Source organism: Argopecten irradians, chromosome 7 (genome assembly GCF_041381155.1).
Source record: "Argopecten irradians isolate NY chromosome 7, Ai_NY, whole genome shotgun sequence".
Classification (NCBI taxonomy): domain Eukaryota; kingdom Metazoa; phylum Mollusca; class Bivalvia; order Pectinida; family Pectinidae; genus Argopecten; species Argopecten irradians.
Genome location: NC_091140.1, coordinates 43,935,789 through 43,959,240, shown reverse-complemented (window position 1 = coordinate 43,959,240; position 23,452 = coordinate 43,935,789). Strand labels below are relative to the sequence as shown.

Here is a 23,452-nt window from a genome sequence, read left to right as displayed (position 1 = left end):
AAGAGGGGCTTATGGAATCACCCTGGCATCACCCAACTTTGCTAGACAAAGGTATTCCTCTCTTTTGGAAACTGAACAGAGTTACAGTTTAAACTAGCTTGTCTTCTCCTGCAAATGCTGATGCTTTAAACAGCAGATGCTGTTGGCTTGGAAAATGCCAATATTTTGACCATCGGACACAGTCTTACTGAAGTAATGGGTTCTGTTTGTCTTCTTGTTCTGCCAACAGTTTACGAGGATTGACACATTGTTGTCATTTGTGTTGAGGAGAAGATAATGTATTTTTTTTGAGGCTGAAAGACCTTCCCAATACTCATGGATATGTACACTGATGATGGAAGTCAACATTCCTGTGTTTTCTAGAGATGTTTGAATCCAGACAAAATGAAATTAATAGGAAAAACACATCCCTCCAAATAAATGAAAAATATACATCCCTCCAAACCGATGGGAAAAACTCATTCCTCAAAATTAATGATTAATACACATCCTTCTAAATTAATGGAAAATACACATCCTTCCAAATTAATTGGAAATACCATACTTCCAAATGAATGGAATATACACATACGATGTACTTCCAAATTAATGGGAAATACACATTCGACCAAATTAATGGGAAATACACATCCCACCAAATTAATGGGAAATACACATCCCACCAAATTAATGGAAATACACATCCCACCAAATTAATGGAAATACATATCCCACAAAATTAATGGAAAATACACATCTCACCAAATTAATGGGAAATACACATCCCACCAAATTAATGGTAAATACACATCCCACCAAATTAATGGGAAATACACATCCCACCAAATTAATGGGAAATACACATCTCACCAAATTAATGGTAAATACACATCCCACCAAATTAATGGAAATACACATCTCACCAAATTAATGGGAAATACACATCTCACCAAATTAATGGGAAATACACATCTCACCAAATTAATGGGAAATACACATCTCACCAAATTAATGGGAAATACACATCTCACCAAATTAATGGGAAATACACATCTCACCAAATTAACGGGAAATACACATCTCACCAAATTAATGGGAAATACACATCCCTCCAAATTAATGGGAAATACACATCTCACCAAATTAATGGGAAATACACATCCCACCAAATTAATGGGAAATACACATCTCACCAAATTAATGGGAAATACACATCCCACCAAATTAATGGGAAATACACATCTCACCAAATTAATGGGAAATACACATCTCACCAAATTAATGGGAAATACACATCCCACCAAATTAATGGGAAATACACATCTCACCAAATTAATGGTAAATACACATCCCACCAAATTAATGGGAAATACACATCCCTCACAAATTAATGGGAAATACACATCTCACCAAAAATTAATGGTAAATACACATCCCACCAAATTAATGGGAAATACACATCCCTCCAAATTAATGGAAATACACATCTCACAAAATTAATGGAAAATACACATCATACCAAATTAATGGTAAATACACATCATTACCAAATAAATAGGTAAATACACATCATCACCAAATTAATGGTAAATACACATCTACCAAATTAATGGTAAATACACATCATACCAAATTAATGGCAAATACACATCATACCAAATTAATGGTAAATACACATCTCACCAAATTAATGGCAAATACACATCTCACCAAATTAATTGCAAATACACATCCCAAATTAATGGGAAATACACATCATACCAAATTAATGGTAAATACACATCCCACCAAATTAATGGGAAATACACATCTCACCAAATTAATGGTAAATACATGTACATGGGTATGTTTTTATTTGGATAGTTATCTTAACTTCCTCCAACGAGATAACGTTTTCCCGACGAAACTATATAAATCTCTCCACCAAAAAGATGGAGTTTTCCCGCCAAAAAACTATCTTAATCTCTGCTCCAGAGAGGTGGCATTTTACCGTCAAAACTATCTAAATCTCTGCTCCAAAAAGGAGACATGTTCACGCCAAAACTTTCTAAATCTCTGCTCCAAAAAGGAGAGATGTTCTCGCTAAAACTATCTAAATCTTTGCATTAAAGAGATGACAATTCCCCGCCAAATCTCACCCTCTGTGTCTAAATTCCACTACGTACAGTACATTGATCATGACCTCACCATCTTGACATTATATAGCTCTGTTTCTCAGACCGCAACGCAGCTATATAGTCTGATTACGTTAGTAACACTAGGCCACTAGCTGTGAATTATACATATCTACCTAGGAAGTGACGTACACCATCTTGCATAATACAAATACTTGGTAAGTACCTACATTAGTTTTAATCAAAACTCCCAAAACATTGAGTGATGTACATGTAGATTCTCACTATTTATAATTGGTGACAACGTTAAGTGCCATCGTGCTAAGCATGATTTGGTTCATTCGGGACGCTATTATTAATTATTATTCTGTCACACACAATATTAGACTCGTGTCGGTCTTTGACTTATTTTGGCCTAACGCACTCGGATCATCCGGAACTCCTTTGGGAATAGATATTACCGTGTATTTTCGTGAGTTCAGGGCCGTTTTCGATTATGCGGTTTGACTGGTTGGACCTAGTTGTTCGTTTATTAATTTAACACGGACCTGGTAATTTTATATTGTTTTCAGACGAGCCTTGACAAAGCCCTCACAGGCCTGTATCAAAAAATGCAGGTCCATCAGGATTTATACTTGAAATAATGACTTTAACCAACGGTCGAACCGGTTGTTCCGAATAAACGAAAACGGCCCAGGATGACTTTATTTTGGCTAACGCACTCAAGCTTGCTACATTGATCAAAATGAAACAGGAAGTATTTAGGGACTTCCGGTATGTAACTAACGACGCTACTAGCAGATACAGGTATAGTATAAAATCAATGTTATTGCAAACGTTCATCAAAACCGTTACTTTCTGGTATATATATGTAATGAACAACAAATTGTATGCTTTGAGTTTGATGACTAATTATATATGCCGTGTGTGTTGGCACCTGTACGTGTATATATGTAAGCGTATTTATGTATACATGTACATACACATTTGTATATTAATTTGTACCTGTATGTACATGTAGTGTATTTATACATCTTACATTATGTATATCGTCACTCATGAATAGAACACACTAGACAGTGTTACAGTATATTGTGCAATTCACCATTTAAAAGAAAAAGCTGTACTTTGAATTTTCATAATTGAGTAGTTTTCAAACTTGAAGATCTGAATCGACCATTCAACAAAACATAAGTTACATGTAATATTGATATATACAAATGAAACATAACGTTATGGCTATAAAGACAACTATCATATCGATTATTCAATTGAATTATATCTTTTATAGTCAGAACTTCAAACACCCATAAAAATATACAGTAATTCATATCATATGTCATTCTCGATATTCCAAGGGTTCCGATCACTTACGATCTTTACACCCCTGGACAATCTCATAGTAAAATTGAAGGCAGCTCAGCGGGAAACATTTGACCAATCACAGGCCAGCAAAGATTTCCTCTGAAGACTACAGAGAGAGTGACGCCTAATATCAACGCCACACAGCCAGCCACAGTGTACAGTTATATGCCTCTTTTGATGTACATCAAATAACTAAATTACCTGTTCTGTTCTGTTGCCTCCAGTTTTACAATGAGATAGTCCAGGGGTGTAGAGATTGTAAGTGATCTGAACCCCTGGAGTATCAAGAATGATCACATGTATTTATATATAATTCCTGATTAAGTTTAGTACTGTATTTGTAAATTTAATCGATTTACCTAGTGTATTCCAAAAAGTCATAGAAAATAATATGTATATATGTTTTTCACTCTTTCGTCACTGTTTTCACCATCTTTAAGACTTTGTGATTAAAAATGTAAGAGTCAAGTTATCAGAAACTTTAATTGCACAATTACAAATTATTTTAATTTCAGGCGCGTCTAGGTCATCTCACTACTGGTTGCCTAATTGAGTGTCAATTTCTTATTTCCAGAGCTCCATTTATAAGCTGTTGTGTTCATCGATATGGCTGAAGCAAGGTCAGAACTGCGTTTGAAAGAGTTAAGGAGCTACCTTCAGGATATTGAAACATTTGATAATCCCAAACTCCTTTTGGGACAGTATCCTACGCCTCCGGCTGTCGCAGCTGAAATTCTCCACTCAATCAACACCAACTATGATGATATCCGCAACAAAACTGTAGCTGACCTCGGATGTGGCTGTGGAATGCTAGGAATAGGGGCCAAGATGTTAGGGGCCAGACACGTTTTAGGGATAGATATTGATAGGGATGCTCTTGACATTAGTTACAGAAATATGAAAGAACTTGAAGCAGATATCGATCTCTTGCAGTGTGATGTAACGACGATAGGCATAGATGCGGTGGAGGACTCGACACCTGATGGTGGAGTTTCTAACAAGATCTCGACATTTAAAGAAAATAATTTTGATACAGTGATAATGAACCCTCCGTTTGGGACTAAGAGAAATCATAGAATTGACATGGAATTTGTACGGGCAGGACTGTTCTTGGCTAAAGGGGCAGTGTATTCTATACATAGAAGCTCAACGTCTCCGGCAGAGATGAAGAAACAAGCTGAAGAAATGGGAGTGAATGTGGAATGTTCAGCCCTTTCTAGGTTTACACTGGACAAGCTATACAATAAAGAACAACCAGTTAAAATATGTAACTACCTGTATCGATTCTCATTTAAATGATTTGAGGTTCCAATACACAAACTATACGTTGCTACTAAGAGGGATACACATACTGAAAGTGCAGTGTGTTCTGCTCTGATGGATTCAAAACCTTCGAAGGCTGGCTGGATTTTCTAACCAGGGTAGGTATATTGTGACCACAGGACAATTACAGTAATTTTCTTATAATGTCAAAATTTTTAAAATGTTGATGGATTATTAATTTAGAGTTTGGTGTCTTGCTCATCTTTTTGTCTGCAAGTAACGTTTGTTGAGAATCATCTTTATTTCTGCATATTAATCTTTTGAAACTTTTATAATTATCATCTTTATAATGTAGTTGTCTCCCCTTGAATGACATTTGAATCTTTATTGAGTTTTATTTACCACAAATTTCACCACAAATAAGACCCCTCTAGCAAATAATAATTTGTTGTCCTTAGCACAATGCATCAGTATAAACTAAGTCTCCATACCTATGTTGCAGAAGTATGTTCTATGAAGTAGCCGAGTTCACCAGTATTTAACAGGAAAGTGCAATGGAAAAGTTTTTCATCTGCTTTCATCTACTACAATGAGGTAAGAATGACATTAAAGGAAGAGGATTGTATTTTTCAAATTAATGTATATTCGGTTATTTTCATGGTCAAAGTTTTCACAATTTGGCCCTAACACTAGAAAATTAAGGTTCAGCTAAACAAAATTTTGCGTTTAGCAAATCAGACAGACCCAAGGTCATTCTATCGATAAAATATTCTTTGGTCCTGTTTGATTTAAATTGCCGTTCTCTTGTTTCGAATAGTGTCTATATCAAATTCGTTCCTATACAGTGGGTATATATATTCGACAATTTCTTAAATATTTCACGGATCAAATTTTCGCGATCATGCCGATGACCAATGAAATTGTGAAAATATCATCCCTCACTAAATTAAGTAGTTATACCGTATACAAATGCTTGTATTAAGGATAATGTATGGTACCTGTTGCCAGAATTGGTTGATAATTTTGCATGCAATTTTGTGGTTATTAAATAAAAGTTTCCTCAATTTTGGCTTTAATCATATCATGTAATATTTGGGACAAATATGAATTTGTATCAAACTCTTTTCAGCAGTTATGAAACTATTTTTTTCACATAATTTGATCTGTGCCATTGGCCGACATGAATGACTTTATACTAGATATCTCTAATCACAATTCTGTACTTATTTCAGGAGATATACCAAAAAACATTTCCTGTTCTATTCGACTTACTTAGTAAGGAACTGGAAGTAAGGAAATGCACATCTCAAAACAGTACACCTGCAGAGTTTCGACCTCTAGGAATCTATACACGAAGATAGCTGTAGACATTTCTATCAAATAAAATATTCTTTCATTATAATATTAAGTTCTTCTGTTATTGTTTGTATGGTGTGTGACTTAATTTTATCACATTGTGAATATTTCTCCAACACAGTCACACAAACAAGAGGCCCAGAAGGCCTGTATCGCTCACCTTGTCAGATGGCACTTGACTAAAGCGGTGCAAACAAATAACAATTATTTCATAAAGTATAGTTGTCCAATTTATTTCAACAAATCTTACGTTTAAATATAAATAGTTGATAATGAAAATCACAGATGTGATCTTGTGTCCTTCAGAACACCCAGTGCATACTAACAAATTGCATTATGTCTAAAACGACATTGCTAGCTGTTCAAAACTTAAAACTCTCACTTGTTTTTAGATAACAAGGATGACACAGTCATTTCAATAGTAAAGCATAAATTCTTAACAATGATATGAGTTATAATGCGAAATACCAGGTATTCAATTTAAGGACATGATCAATATTACTTCATAGATGATACAGATTTTTCACAGCAAAATTTAAGTTCTTTCCCAACGTTTTTCCAACATTTTTCAAGCAATTTTAAATTTTCAAGGTACACTTTTACACAATACTTTATCTGTGCAATATTTTATTACATAGAGAGCTCCATATCACAAGAAGACAAATGTTATGTATAGATGAATCGTGAACATCATCATATTTGATTCTGCATTGTTAAACAAATTGGTAATCATTGGATGAGATTATTCAAGGATAGAATATTCAATGTTGTTTGGAGATGAAAATAAATTCAGGTTTGATAACATAAAACTTTTATATTAAATTTTATCTTACTGTAGCCCAATACCTAAGATACCAAGCAAAATCACAAAATGGTCACATTATATGCCTGTTTATGTAATTATACATGTACACATTACATAGCAAGTTACGACATGTGAACCTCTCACTCTCTAAATGTCTAGTGCTAGACTAGAAATCCTAATAGATGGAATATCACAGAATGTTACATCACTATTTCACAACTCTTTTCAGAGATATCTTAAAAAGTGTTTGCCCATATATTTCACTTTTCCTACTTCGAAATATGACTTGCTTCTACATAAAATTTCAAGCAATTTTCAGATTTTGTTTTCGATGATTGTGAGCACAAAAATCATACATCCATGATATCCTCACTTGAAGGATCTTGTTTAAACATTTCAGAGATCTGTATATTTGTCTTGTTAATGGCCATCAGAGGTTTCAGAGCAGACATGAGGCTATGGAAGAGATGCGGGTGTAGGATTTCCTGGGCCGCCAATAGCTGTTTGGTCCTGTGTCTCTCCTGTAACATTTAAACACCCATGTGAATCAGATCTGGCTATTTACTTTCGCGAATTTCATGATGCATATAAAATCACGAAAGTTTGTGTCTATGAATTGATATCTACATTTCTTAAATTGACCCGAATTTCCATTCAGTTTTTAAATCTGGGAAGGTTAAAGGGACAATTCACTTAGGCTAATTCTTTTACATAACCAAGAAGCAAAATATCGCATAAATGTATTGTTCTACATTTCTTATGAAACATATAATGTAAAAGATTTCCAAATTCCACGACCTTGTTAAGTATTTTAATTAATATTGTTGAAATATAAAATTGTTGATCAATACGATTAAGCAGGTACACTATGGACGCTGTACCCATACCCGAGCCAAAGTCACGCACGTTAAATAAATAAACTACATAACCACTGAGAAGGTGATAAAATGATTTTAGACAAGACAAGTCACCTTATAATGTAATCATACTACTGTCAGAGCGATTTGAGCAGTTCTAGACAACAGTTGCATTACTCTACGAGCAAAGGACAGGGCTCGGCATACAAGAAGTTCGACCACAATGTGTAATGGCGGACAGCGAGCGAGTTTGAACATCTACACACATGTCACCACCATGGGCTTTTCTGGCATATCACAGTAAAACCAACTGATCTATTTCCATAAGAACTGGTTTTTTCCGATATACATGTATGTACAAATTTTAATGTTCTCTTAGACTGAATTGTCCCTTTAATCTTTGCAAATTTGTTTTGAAATGAAAATCGCAAAATTTAGTAGCCGCAAAAGGTTTAAAATAATATTTTTTTTTCTTCATATCTAATGGATATTGTATACATCAAAATTTTAATATTTCAACATAAATTGCCGAATATAATTCATATAATACATGTATGAATAAAATCTGTCTTTTTTTGATACAATGAAATATCATCTAGGTCCAAATAGTACGTTTCAGGAAAAATACCACTATGACCAGTTCATGGTACATGCTTAAAATGGCAGATTGGTATTTATACAACTGCTAAATACAACATACAGTAGGAAAATACAGATGGATATATATACAAATGTATATCAACCTCTTTTCAATATTATCCCACATAAAAGCATCCAGGGGATTTTGAAGCTGGAGCAAATAGCTAGGAGGACCAGAATTCAAACATATATTGATTATCTCCCTTCTCTTGTAAAAGACAGAGAGCAAGGAGAAAACGATGGTAGGGGAGATTTCATTTAGAATCTTCATGTACATTGAATGAATATTTAGGACTACCGACCTTAGGTGACTCGAAGCAGGCAGGACAGTTCTCAGCTATGACCGGTAGCTTGTTCTGTAAACCAAATAGAGAAAAGTCTTTATCAATTGTTTCGCTTTTCAAAAAACAAATGATTTTCATAATTTTTTCTCCTCACACAACCTACTGAACTTTATATAACTGGATTATAAGTTTGTGTGTTATTTGACATTCAATCAAAACTTTGATTTCACTTAAAAATGTATATTTTGAGATAGTTTGCAGAAGTATCTTATAAAAATCTGTGAACCGATTTTACATCATTTACAACTCGGCCTCTGCGGCCCTTTAAAGGAAACCCATACCTGTTCAGCAAATGTACGGAGTTCTTTTTCCCTGACATAAACAAGAGGACGAATCACTCGCAGATCTCCTTCACTGTTAATGTAAAACAATGGTAACATGATGGGTTAGATGTAGATGGCGTTTTTAGAGACTAATAAATTAAATGTATTTCTAATAAGTTACATATAATACATCTCATAAATTCACGACCAAGGGCTTTTATTTATAAGCATGCATTCATTTTACCTTAAAGTTTATGCAATTATTTTGTAGAGCAATTGGATTTGTGTTCCAAGCTCTCTCTATTGGTGAAAATATGGTAGGTTAAAGTAATATAATCTTTATAAATTGTCGAAATTTAAACTCAAAATCCAAGTCTAGAGATTTACTTACTCCACTGTATAGTGTGCCTTCATTGTACGCAGCAGACCATTATGGAACACCGACATCAGGAAACTGTCAAATACACACAATCATTAAATTGAAATTAAAGTGAAACGTAGTTATAATGAAACTCTAGGAACCAACAAATTCACTTTATTATAAAGATAGATCGTTATACACATGTAACAAATATATAACAGTGATACTGACCGTGAATGAAAATGACTATACTATAAACATGAATTTGTTGTAAACGTGTTTGTTATAAAAGTGTTTTAGAGTACAAGTAATTCCAAAGGAATAGGTGGCAATTTATGGGGAAAAATAAAACTTTCTTGTACAAGGACATTGAATGGAGCTGATGACAGGTATACTAATTTTGGTGCATTCTAATATCAGGTAAAATGGTGTAATTGCTGTATCAATAAATTGCAATACATACCATTATATTTTAGAGTAAAAGGTCTTTGAATTAGAGAAAATTGTCAGAATCAGATTACATCAGTCTTAATGTGTACATTTTCAGTAAAAGAAAAAAACTTTCACCACAAAACTGACCTTTCACTAAGATCATCAAGGTGCTGACCCAGAGCTAGGACGTTGTACCCCTCGCGACGTGCACAGGCGTAGATTCTGCCTCTCTTCATACGGCTACAGAAGCTACAGATGGAGGCACACTCATAATCAAGGTTCTGGGCTGTCTCCATAATACCTGTAATCAAGAAGACTTGCATTTACAATATTCCTCTAGCATGGAAGAAATTTCAATTGAAGATGAAGTAATGGCTCTCAATTCCTGTAATCGTTTACATTGAACAAGGATAGTCTCTCTTTTTTGTAACCTTTGCAATAAAATGATAATGTTATATGTTTGAAATTTCAGGTAGAATTTAAAGTGCACGAGGATTGTGCCTTGTGAAGTAAGCCAGAGGACTTATTGTAGAACCTAGGGGCAGGTGAACTCTTACCTCATGATTGAAAATGTTAAAGGCAATTTGCTTTTTGCAATAGTGCAAACAAACATATTTTTACACAAACTAAACATATATTAAGTGGTTAAACTTGGCGCATTTTTGGAGCGATAAAAAATTACGAAAAATTATTTGACCCGAAAATGTTCTTAATTGAACCATAAGACTAAATCGTGAAATTTGAAAAATAATGAAATATAGTCGCCACAAAAACAGTTTGGTTCACAGAAGATAAGAATTTGAATTAGGTATTTTCCATTAAAGGTCTTAATATTGTATATCACTTACACTGTGACTCGTAAAAGTAGGGTACACCAAGACTCGCTAGGTACGCCTTCAGGGGTCGTGGGTCATAGGACGGCGTCTGGGGGTCAACTGTGACAGCTCCAAATTCAAAGCTCAAGCCCTGCATTAAAACATACTCCAATAGTTGAGATCATTAATTCCTTGTAATTCATTACAAAATAATTTCTTGAAATTGAATAATAGTGGATTTTTTAAGCAAATAAAACCCTCCAGATGACATACTCAAATATAGCTCTGACATTCTGAAGAATGTTTTCATAAACGAAAGAATAGTTGAGGCTCAAAATATATTTCTGATCTCCAAACAGATACCTCCTTCAACACTAAACATTAATGACAAAACCTCACCAAAAAATTACTGCTCACAACTTCAAAATTTTTGAGGATTGGTCACTTTCTTGATCACTTTTTTAGATTCCAAACTGGTCGGCCACTTGCCCGAGATAAGTCCACGTTTAAAAGCTACTCTTTTGACCATGAATTTCCTGTACCCATCAGCCCCTAGACCTTTACAAAAATTTTTCACACCAAATATGGATAATCCTGGGACCTTTACAAAATTTTTTCTACCATCCTTTGTATTAGGACTCATCAGAATTTGAATTTAGTGTTCTGACTCGCATATTAAACTCTGAGAATACCTTGCTCCTGCAGTAGAACTTGTACTGGTGTATAGTGTGAAGTAAGCTCAGTGAATCCTTGCCCCCGGACAGACAGACCAGGATCTTATCTCCATCCTGGATCATATCAAAATCTGTCACGGCCTGAAACACATACGCCACAAACAATATCTGTACTAGCTTTCCTCAATATACGGTAGATTCTGTATACTATATGGTTCACAATTTGTGAATTTTCCACTATTTGGACTAAAAAACAAGAATATTAAATCATATAGTTTTTTGAAATTTTGCAAATTTGACTGTTCAATATGTAATTCATCCATTTCTCAATTTTTCTCAAATTTAAGACGGCAACTTGAATCCCTAGATCCAAATGAAAATTGAACATGGGTCTTTTTCATGAATATGATAAATATATAAGTTGAACCTACATTATAAAATTTGAGAAGTTCACATATACCTTTAAGAATGGTGTAAATATTGCTTTGGGAGGAGAGAACCAGCCACTTTTCTTCTTGTCCATTTTCTTATCTTGTACTTTGGTTTTGTTATTTTTGGATTTCTGATTTTCCTTTGACCTCTGTGACCCTTCTTGTGACCCCTCCTTTGACACTTCCTGTAACCTCTGTGACCCTTCCTCTGACCCTTGTTGTAACCTCTGTGACCCTTCATCTGACCCTTGTTTTAACCTCTGTGACCCTTCATCTGACCCTTGTTTTAACCTCTGTGACCCTTCATCTGACTCCTGTTGTAACCTCTGTGACCTCTCCTCTGACCCCTGGGCACCATTGGTTACACAGACCAGACCTGAACTATTGTCATCTCTTTCCACATTAGAACTTGGCTCTTTTTTCCGTCGTTTTGCAGCTGAACATAACTCTGGGTCCTTACAATCATCACTACCAACTTTTAAGTCTTTTTTCTCCTCCGTCATGTTTCTCTCTACACTGTGGAAATCCTCCAAGTCTTTTTTACAAACATTAGACTCTGCACTTTCCTTGTCTGACTGAAATCCAGCACTCAGTGCCTTAATCATGCCTTCTCCAAAGTTTGTTTTCTTGTCTGAGAGATGCTCCTGTGGACAGACAACTGTCTCTGATTCCACTGTATGTCCAATAGAACAAACTACCTCTTTTTGTTCCTCAGAATGTCCACCCGCAACAAAGGGAGGTAATCCTACACGAGCCCGAATAGATGGAGGACAAAATGGTAGAACAAAGTTGTCTTCCTGTGTGGCTGCTGATTGGCCGCTGAGACACATGGCGGCCTCACTAGGTAGTAGGAACCACCTGTATTTCTGGGACTGGTCATCAAACATCTGTCTGTGGTCAGCCAGCTGGTACTTGGTCTAAAAATAGTCGAAGAATATAGAATTAGCTGTTAGCATGAAGAAACACATAATATTCTTGGAAATCTATCCATTAAAAGGTCAAGTTTTAATGAATGTTTGGACTTCCTGGTAATGCAATTATCAAATTTCTATATTTGATATGGATTTGGGAAGTTTAATCAATATATTTTATTATTTGACTTTATGGAATAAAATTTTATAGCTTTTGATAATCACAAAATTCTCATTTAGGAGAAACTTAATTGCTTTTGATAATCTCAAAATTCTCATTTAGGAGAAACTTAATTGCTTTTGATAATCTTAAATTCTCATTTTGGATAAACTTATCTAACTATATTTAAAGGTGTTTTTATGACTTGAGAAGTACACTTGACTTAAGATGAATAGTATGATCATATTGAAGGTGATATTACAAAATCAATCAAGCATGACCACACTCTACCTTCTCAGCTTGACTAAACAGCTCCCTGGCTTTCTGTAGACAATCCTGAAATATATGAAGTTTATTTATACAGTAAACATATACAATTGTGTAAGATACAATCTAGCATCATATATTGAAAATTAAGTTATAAAAATTAAAATGACAGTCATGTATACTAATATTCTATATTACATTTTGTTTGTGTAAAACGATGTCAAAGATACAAGGTAATGTAGACATACTTACTTGATAATCTGCTGGTAGTGGACCTTTAACTACCGGCGGAGGTACACGGTACTGCATCTTCCCTGAGTTATACCGTATGTGGCCGAGCCATTTCCTGTCCTTGAACACCTACAGAAACCATATATTGAAGGTGAAATGAAACTCACACTAGCTCTGCGAATAACATTGATCATTTTTAAAAGCTTAAATGCCTCTTCCTTATTAGGAATTTTTGGATGAAATAGAAAAATATTTTTAACTAAGTATAAAATTTTAATAATTTTTTTTTCAAATGAACTCAACCTATGGAACCTTTGTACATTACAGCTTTCATGAGCTCTATTTCTTTCTACTTACAAAGGTTTAACAATGCTAACATTTTTGAGGAAACTATGTATCAATAATACAGTTCATGTAATAGATAATAATAATCCTTTTCCTCTCACCACAGGCATTTGGCTCTCTATATATATGTAATACTGTGTCAAGGTCTATAACTCAGCCGGCCTTATAACACTTCCCAATTTCAAGAAAAGTATGATTATTAACAAACCATGTTAGATGTGACGATGGGAATACTCTTAATCCACAGCCAGATAATTTATCTTTAATTTGATATATGATACAATATTTATCACTCCGTAGAAATGTCACTAGGTATCCAGAAACAACGGAAATGCCTGTGCTCTCACCTGGAAATTCTTCTGTCTCCATTCTCCAGTTTCTGGGTTAAACATGTACTGTTAAAACAGAAACAATGATACACTCATAGCTCAACACAGTATGGAATTTGAAAACACTTTATCAATTTAAATTTAAGGTTGTCTCAGCTTTTACATATTTATATGGATTGATGTATGGTAAGGATTTTATCTACAGGAGCAGTATAACTTTTGGTTTAGTTTAATTAACATATTATTATCAGCTAGGGTCATTTAAGGACATGCCAGGTTTGTTGGTGGAGGAAAGCCGGAGTACTTGGAGACAAAACCACCGACCAGTAGTCTGTACCTGCCCTACGAACAAGAGGTGGAGGACTTGTGGTAACCACATCTTAACCACACAACTACTGCTGCCCCCTAGAAGGCAGTATAATTAGAGGTCTGATTAGTCTGTGGAATCTAATGATATCCCAAGAGGCCCACTGGGCCTGTATCCAAGGATATCACAAGAGGTCCACAGGGCATGTACCACTCACCTGGGGCAGCAGCTTCCAGCAGTGTTGGGCAGTCAGCTTAACTGCCTCAATGATAAACTGAAAGGTGTCCTCTTGTAGGAAGTAAGGTAAGTTGATTCTCACAAATCCTGGTCTGTGTAAACAGCAGAAAGTTTGACATGTGGTTATGGTAAAAACAGTTTTGAGCCTTAAAGGACACATCAAGAACACATAAATTACACTACCAGTAGTTATCTATGTCAATGATTTCGGTATCATCCGGCACACAAGCTATTATACTATGTCAGAACAAGAGCTTATTACAGATTAACTTAAAACCTTCAATGTTGACCTTTGCCTCTCCATCACAGGTGACACAAACACGAGCATTACATAATTCTAGGTAAGTTGTTAAACTATTATAGGCGATATGTACAATGGTTTTAACATTTTTATATGTACCTACCTGATGATTTCCCGGGATGAATACTCTCGATAGCGACGAAGATGAGTCCTATCTAATCTATCATCCTCTGCCAGCAGATCTTCAATCTCTTCAGCTGTCTTCTCATCTAAACCCATCAAATCCTACAAATAAATCAAAAGATGTGTTATACATATAACTACATTCAACTATGGGGTTACATCACTTTCCAGTCAAGCTAAATTAATCTTTAGCTTATCTGATTTCCTTGTGCTCTTAAATGAAAATTAAGTCTTAAATTCCAGCATGATACAACTCAAATATTAGGACGTAAGTCCAATATGAATGGTTTTTGTTGTAGTGGTTATCTAACAATCAAAAACAGGACAAAGGAGCACAACTAAGTATTCAAGCAAAATGTGATGTTGAATGCCACTATAAATGTTTGAAAAAGGTAAAAAGCTACTACAAAATTAAAGGAAAACAGCATTAAATGAATGAACCCCTTAAAAATGATGTACCTATCTTATAGAAAAATGTGTTATTTGCAAATGAATTTCACATTTGGGAGTTCCTGGAAATTGTGTTTTTTTTAGTGGTAAATTATACTCAGTCTCGTAGAAGTAGTTTTTCGGCATTTCCAGCCCCAACAAGTAACTGCAATAATTACACTGGTGCAAACTGTATACCGGGTACAACATTTTAAGGTATCATATATTTAGAAAGTACACCACACTTACCATTGCATAAGGCCCTGCACAGGCACAGCCACCTCTGGCCTGGATACCAAACACATCGTTAAGGACTGCCGTCACAAAGTTGTGATGGAGGAAGCGATTGGCATCAGGTTGGTATATAAGGAAGGAGAAAATGGCCAGTCTGTTCTGGTTGTCAGGGTTACCCAGTACCACCAAGTTGTCACAGTCTCTCCAGGCCTCCTGAGCTCGCCTGAAGTAACCAAGAGTAAAATTATGTGATGCTGTGGTTTATATCACTGCTGTTGGTAATGGTAATAATACACCAGAAATGTCTTCGTAGCAATGGTAATAATACATTACACCAGAAATGTCTTCATGGCAAAGGTAATAATACATTACACCAGAAATGTCTTCGTAGCAATGGTAATAATACATTACACCAGAAATGTCTTCATGGCAATGGTAATAATACATTACACCTGAAATGTCTGCGTGGCAATGGTAATAATACATTACACCAGAAATGTCTTCGTGGCAATGGTAATAATACATTACACCAGAAATGTCTTCGTGGCAATGGTAATAATACATAACACAAGAAATGTCTGCGTGGCAATGGTAATAATACATTACACCAGAAATGTCTTTGTGGCAATGGTAATAATACATTACACCAGAAATGTCTTCATGGCAATGGTAATAATACATTACACCAGAAATGTCTTCATGGCAATGGTAATAATACATTACACCAGAAATGTCTTCATGGCAAAGGTAATAATACATTACACCAGAAATGTCTTCGTGGCAATGGTAATAATACATTACACCAGAAATGTCTGCGTGGCAATGGTAATAATACATTACACCAGAAATGTCTTCATGGCAATGGTAATAATACATTACACCAGAAATGTCTTTGTGGCAATGGTAATAATACATTACACCAGAAATGTCTTCATGGCAATGGTAATAATACATTACATCAGAAATGTCTTCATGGCAATGGTAATAATACATTACACCAGAAATGTCTTTCATGGCAATGGTAATAATACATTACACCAGAAATGTCAGCGTGGCAATGTAAATAATACATTACACCAGAAATGTCTTCGTGGCAATGGTAATAATACATTACTCCAGAAATGTCTTCGTGGCAATGGTAATAATACATTACACCAAGAAATGTCTTCGTGGCAATGTTTAAATACTTTACACCAGAAATGTCTTCGTGGCAATGGTAATAATACATTACACCAGAAATGTCAGCGTGGCAATGGTAATAATACATTACACCAGAAATGTCTTCGTGGCAATGGTAATAATACATTACACCAGAAATGTCTTCATGGCAATGGTAATAATACATTACACCAGAAATGTCTTCATGGCAATGGTAATAATACATTACTCCAGAAATGTCTTCATGGCAATGGTAATAATACATTACACCAGAAATGTCTTCATGGCAATGGTAATAATACATTACACCAGAAATGTCTTCATGGTAATGGTAATAATACATTACACCTGAAATGTCTGCGTGGCAATGGTAATAATACATTACACCAGAAATGTCTTCATGGCAATGGTAATAATACATTACACCAGAAATGTCTTCATGGCAATGGTAATAATACATTACACCAGAAATGTCTTCATGGCAATGGTAATAATACATTACACCAGAAATGTCTTCATGGCAATGGTAATAATACATTACACCAGAAATGTCTTCATGGTAATGGTAATAATACATTACACCTGAAATGTCTGCGTGGCAATGGTAATAATACATTACACCAGAAATGTCTTCATGGCAAAATCTTCCAGCTTCTTATGAAACCTAAATAAATCAGGACATGAAGGAATGGGACAGAAATGGTTAACACTAGAGATGCACACACATTTTAAGACATGGACAAATCTTCACCATCTTCATATGGGCTCAAGTTTTGTTTATCTTAGTTTGTCCTTACATAATACTGTTATCCTTGTCTCGATTACAGAAGACATTGAATTAATACTGAAAATACTTTCCTATAAATTTGAGTTCAAAACTCAAAATAAAGTTTGAGGGACCAATAAGAGATATAAAAGAGAAGCTCACCTGTATAACTGATGCTCCATGTTTAAAATAGTATCTGATGTGACAGCCTGTTTAAGCTGGAAGACCAGTCCTGCTCGGATCGATTCTACGATGGCCGGCGTTCCTCCTTCCTCCTTCAGTTCCGGCTCCTGTAGGTACCTATGTCCATCTCTTCTTACCTGTCAAAATAGTCAATTTATAGACCAGGGTAATACAAATGTGCAACAATGGATTCTTAAGTACATACATTTGTGAATATAGCATGATATCTCTCAGAGAAAATAATTTAACTTTTGCACAAAAACTAATACTTAACCTCAAAAGTGAATAATATGCAAAGTTGGAATTCTAAGTATAACACATGTTTGTATGTGATGGCTATACTTACATAAAACACGGAACCACCTCCACATTTATCTGGTACAACATTACGGAACAACTTCTTTTTAGCTACTAAAATACCTGCCAATAATGAAATGTAACAATCCAATGAATAAACATGAAATCACCATGATTTCTTTGTCACGAATTCAAACAATTATGAACAATCAACTTTGATGCCATACATACTATTTTACTTCAAATAACTTGGAATGTGAGGAAGAGATTTGCTATATAAAATAATAATACATGTAACGACAATATCACTCACATACATGACTTTAACCACTCTTGAAGTGAACACTTAATTTCCAATTTTAAAAACTTCTTCATCATTTACTAGTCTAAGGGTATCTCAAGCAGTTATTTTACTGAAATATTGATTTTGAAGTTCGAATTCACTCAATCAAATCATGATTACTGACCTGGTGTAGAGACTCCGCCAACAAACTTGTGGGGCGACATGAAAATGGCGTCTTTATAGATATATGGCTGGTCCTCACTGTCAAATACATTGGGGTACATTAAGTCTGATGATAGATCTTATTAAAGACAGTATACAGAAGATTCCATAAAACATCCCATCAAGGCGGAGTACCCAGAGAATTACCAATGACCAACAATCAGTACATTTGGGATTTCATCAAGATACCCAGAGGTGGGGACTATAGTGGTAATGTGTAGGGACACCTTAGCCACCACAGCAGAGAGCCCCCTAAAACAAAATACCACCCAATTAATTAAATTACAGACATCTCCTTATTATGGTATCATGCACAAATAATAAATTTGAGTCAATTCATGGCTGGAAGACCCTAGTTTGTAGCAAGGACAGATTGAAAGCAGAAAAGACGGCAAACAGAATGCGGCAGCAGACAAAATATCTTAAGTAATCACATGCGTACCTGGTATCTACTGGGTTCATGTCGATCTTCACATATGGAGCTGCTGTAGCGTAGTCCCAGAACGCTAGTGCGCCATGGCGATGGAGACAGACTGTGATAGCGTCCACATCGACTAACATCCCGGTGATATTGGAGGCAGCACTGAGACAGCCTATTATCTGGCGACCACTGGTTTGCCATTGCTGTGAGAACAATATTAATGGAGCTACTTCTATGGCAGAGAAAGTTATGGCAAATATTAAGATGTTTCCTTAATCTCAACATGTTATTTTTTGGTTGGTTATGCAATAAAGATGGCTTAAGATGATAAATGTCTGGAAATTGGAAAATAAGTTTGTTATCAGCATAATTCATTGTGTAAATACCACTAGTAACAAAGTGTTTGTTGAAATCCAAAACACTTGTATCGGGCTTTATAAAATTGTTACATGTTTGTCAAAAATATGTTTTACAGTATGCCATAATGAAATTCTATGTTCATAATGGCATTGACTGTAATTATTAGTTTCTATGCCTGACAAGCCGATTCTTATAGTTGGGTTGAAATATGGTACCCCTGTCTATAGAACATGCAAATGTACATTCAATCTGTTACTTACCTTCAGTTTGGCCTCAAGGTCGGCCATACACACACAGCCATTCTGGTCCTCTTTGATCCTAACAACCTGTAATGACAATTAGAATCACCAACTGGTCCAGTAAATGTAACAACATTAATATCAGACTGCATCTTGCCTACACAAAACATTAAGTTCATGGATAAGATACCAGATGTTTATATACAATTATGGACCTATCTTTAGATGGATACGATGTGTTATTAACCTGAGTTAGTGATATAACTCAAGGCTGCAGATGTTTAGTACTGTTATGGAGGTTTTTCACAGCTTACAAGTATGACCGTCTGCTACCTACCTTAGCTCCAGATGTTTAGTACTGTTATGGAGGTTTTTCACAGCTTACAAGTATGACCGTCTGCTACCTACCTTAGCTCCAGCTTCTTTCCAGGGTAAAAGTGTGGAATGGTGTTCATACGGACTGACCAGTACAATCTAAAACACAAAATTGTACATACAAGTACATGAACTTGTCTTGTTTTGTAGAAAATAAGTAAACAAGAAAATATATACATGTAAAGTATAATAAGATATGCTTTAGTAGTGCACAACTAGTTTCAATACATGTATAAATATTTAGCTTAGGTATGATAGTGTATGGATAAGTTTGTGAGCTTATATGTGTAAGTCATAGTTTACAGGAGATTTTGGCAGGTTCAGGGGGTGGATCAGTTTGTGAACTTACATGACTTTGTGTAAGTATTTTACCGGAGACTTTGACAGGTTCAGAGCATGGATCAGTTTGTGAACAGATGTAACTTTGTGTAAGTTATAGTTTACCGGAGGTTTTGACATGTTCAGGGCGTGGATCAGTTTGTGAACTGATGTAACTTTGTGTAAGTTATAGTTTACCGGAGGTTTTGGCAGGTTCAGGGCGTGGATCAGTTTGTGAACTGATATAACTTTGTGTAAGTAGTTTACCGGAGGTTTTGGCAGGTTCAGGGCGTGGATCAGTTTGTGAACTGAACTGATATGACTTTGTGTAAGTTATAGTTTACCGAAGGTTTTGGCAGGTTCAGGGCATGGATCAGTTTGTGAACTGATATAACTTTGTGTAAGTAGTTTACCGGAGGTTTTGGCAGGTTCAGGAAGTGGATCAGTTTGTGACTTAATATGACTTTGTGTAAGTTATAGTTTACCGGAGGTTTTGGCAGATTCAGGGCATGGATCAGTTTGTGAACTGCTGCGGTGGTTCCACTCCCACAGAAGATTACCGAGTCATGCTCACTGGCGTGAACCGCATTCCGAACTACGTCTCTGTAAGTAACAGAAATATAGTAAAATTATTTGTAGTCAACATAAATATAGAGATATGTATGGCCAATATATACAGTGTACTGTAAATAAGATTTTTATTGTATGTGTGTGTTAACGACAGCATCAAAAGAGTGGTTAATTAATATGTGTCTGATATTTTTTCACTATAGATCTCAGTATCTCAGTTCTTAGTTCCAACCTACAGGTTGTTATATTCTTTTAATCTATCTTTTCTTTAATCTTGTTCAAGGTTTTCAATATAAATTGAACTTTATTTACTTGAAATAGTTAAATTCAAATTAAATACCCTTTTTAATTGGAGTTGTAAATTTTGTTTTTTACCCAGCAAAATTATTTTGCATTAGAAATACAGATTACTAGAAATAGAAATCCCATGACGGCATTGATATATCAACTTCAGTTTAATTAGGTTTGACTCGAGCTCTAGTATTTGTTGTTGATACTACATACATTGATCAGTTGGGTATATGTTTAATGTCCAATGAACATCTAATGACATTCAAGGACAGTACTATTCCAAGCATGCAATATGTTGTGCATTTAGTGAGCATGTTTTTTGGATTTTGGGAGGCTGTAGTACGTGTATATATCAATATTCAGGTTTCATTGTAATACTTGTGTTTCTATAGTGCTATCTCGATGAAGCATACTGCCAATGACAGTTGGTCGTACCTGGCCTCGTGTCGGTACAGTGTGGTCTGTAAGGAAGTGATACTGGTCGTTGTGTGAGTATTTCCATAGTCTGGTAACACTTCATTCTGAATGTAATCCTCAATAAATTTTAATCCCCTGAAATTTACAAAAACACAATACCAAATAAAAATGTTAATTTATATACAGCAGTTCGCTTTAACTCATTCACCCCTGAAGACACATTTAGACTCTTCTAAATCAAAGACTAGACCAGTCCATCATGGAATTTCAGGGGGGAATGAGTTAAAGAAAACTCTGATGGATTAGCACCATATGTATGATAGATGAGGATAAATTATCATGCTTAGATAAAGACAAGTTGTTAATATCAATTAAGGACTTAGCATTTTTAACTGTATACTAACATTCATCGTTGGAAACCCGCAAGTCTCTGCTCTATCATTGGTGACAAACCATTGAGCGGTGACTGGTGGGTTTTCGATGATGATTGAATTTGACAATGCCTAAACAATTGTAAACTTACCTTCCTGATGCTGTGTAGTCCAGGTATGTCACTGAAACACAAATATGTAGGAATCATTCATCAATACAAAGCCTGTTCAAATTCTTTTACACATACATCTAGTTTGAAAAAACGAGGCACACTCATGACCTTAGCTTTTGAATTATGAATTTTATAGTGAAATTTGGTGTCTTATAAGCATGCTGTTATTTTGATTAATTGTTTCTAAAAGATATAATTTATACATATGTGTATATGATTCTTTTGTCATGTTGCATCTATAGTTTTTGGTTACGAGTACATTACTATTCAGCAGTTTAAGCTAGTTTTAGCTAGGTTACAAATTAAAAATACAAAATGTATCTTTATGACAGCTAGATGAAAACACTTAAGAGTGCCAATTATCTATTCACAAATATTATACCTTAGAAATCCTTGTTTATCACGTTATTTATTTTTCACCTACTGGAACTTGTTAAAATGAGGTAGGCCTACCATAATATTTGCCTATGACATTGCTATTATATGTAGTCATGGTAATATGGTGGTTTCAAAATACCAAAACGATTTGGTAAACTACGATTTACCGTCGATGAATCCCACCTTCTACTAATTATATGACGTCATCAAATCACATCAAAATATGATATCACAATACCCAGACGATGGGACGTCTTCTAGAACTTCTAGACATTATATTGTACTTCACTCCCACCGTTTTGGTATTTCCAAATTCACATACAATATACATGTATTACTTTACCTCCATCAAAAGCAATGCATTTTAGTGCACTAGTGATGATGCATAGCACTGTAGAATGTGCACGGAAATCCAAATGTGTTTTGTTTTTTGCTTTTTTTGTTTGTTATTTCTTTATAATAGCATATTTCAATATAATCAAGTGTATCCCTCTTTGACTTAAGATAATCCTTTATGTCAAACTTTTTAAGTCAAAAGCCATACAGCATTTTACTGCTAATAACCCACCCCCTTTCCAATGTCTTCTAATATTGCAAGATGAACCGAAATCACTCCCCCCCCCCCCCGAAAAATCATTAGTTCATAATTGTGTCATAGGAACAATCACTAACTAAGGAGTTCTGATTTTCTTTGTCTAACGTGTTAGATTCAATTATTATTAAGAAAGTGTCATTAAACACTGTTTGTGAGGTTCCTCGTGTGATAAAAGTATTGCAGCAGCGTTATGTAAATAGGTAAACGAACAGACGAACTGCTGTCTGATGAACAAGATCTAATTTACCTTTTCTGAGACCAAATGGCCCACTAAAAACTTTCTCGTTGCCGATTATATTTTCTGAGATATATCTTATCAAACTGTTTGTTTGGGTACTCTCAGAACTACCAGTATGTGTCTCGGTATCGGGAATAGAGTAAAAGCGTCGATCTTTTGCAGTGGTGACATCCATGCTTTCAGCCATTGCTAAATCTATATCATTGAAACGCTTACAGGTAGGAG

General features: G+C 35.1%; 1 protein-coding gene and 1 pseudogene across 3 annotated transcripts; one reads left to right on the top strand and one right to left on the bottom strand.

Moving 5' to 3' along the window:
• Nucleotides 1–2,806: 2,806 nt before the first annotated feature.
• On the top strand, nt 2,807–4,879 carry LOC138328557 (rRNA N6-adenosine-methyltransferase METTL5 pseudogene; annotated as a pseudogene).
• Nucleotides 4,880–6,294: 1,415 nt separating this feature from the next.
• On the bottom strand, nt 6,295–23,440 carry LOC138328555 (uncharacterized). 3 transcript variants are annotated; one of them, XM_069275417.1, is made up of 25 exons: nt 23,237–23,440; nt 21,996–22,026; nt 21,491–21,607; nt 20,680–20,797; nt 19,910–19,975; nt 19,523–19,588; nt 18,924–19,105; nt 18,444–18,520; nt 18,026–18,099; nt 17,659–17,816; nt 15,588–15,795; nt 14,890–15,011; nt 14,466–14,577; nt 13,960–14,007; nt 13,289–13,396; nt 13,061–13,105; nt 11,990–12,615; nt 11,728–11,956; nt 11,286–11,408; nt 10,627–10,744; nt 9,926–10,079; nt 9,377–9,439; nt 9,004–9,076; nt 8,681–8,734; nt 6,295–7,403 (listed from the first exon to the last, which is right to left on the bottom strand). In XM_069275417.1, exons 1-25 carry the CDS (start codon nt 23,412–23,414, stop codon nt 7,233–7,235), a joined length of 3,321 nt encoding a protein of 1,106 aa, XP_069131518.1. In that variant the 5' UTR covers nt 23,415–23,440; the 3' UTR covers nt 6,295–7,232. The 3 variants fall into 3 exon arrangements, with proteins under 3 accessions (XP_069131518.1, XP_069131517.1, XP_069131519.1); XM_069275416.1 differs by having other exon boundaries at nt 11,728–12,615; XM_069275418.1 differs by lacking the exons at nt 20,680–20,797; nt 21,491–21,607; nt 21,996–22,026; nt 23,237–23,440 and adding an exon at nt 20,321–20,356 and having other exon boundaries at nt 11,728–12,615.
• Nucleotides 23,441–23,452: the final 12 nt, after the last annotated feature.

What these genes read in the sequence shown, in the direction of transcription:
- LOC138328555 (XM_069275416.1), bottom strand. Translation starts at nt 23,414, where the DNA reads ATGGCTGAAAGCATGGATGTCACCACTGCAAAAGATCGACGCTTTTAC. An exon ending in GCCATTTGGTCTCAGAAAAG is followed by an intron (nt 22,027 to 23,236) that starts GTAAATTAGATC and finishes TTTGTGTTTCAG; the next exon opens with TGACATACCTGGACTACACA. An exon ending in TATTTACACCATTCTTAAAG is followed by an intron (nt 11,409 to 11,727) that starts GTATATGTGAAC and finishes TATGTGTTTCAG; the next exon opens with GCCGTGACAGATTTTGATAT.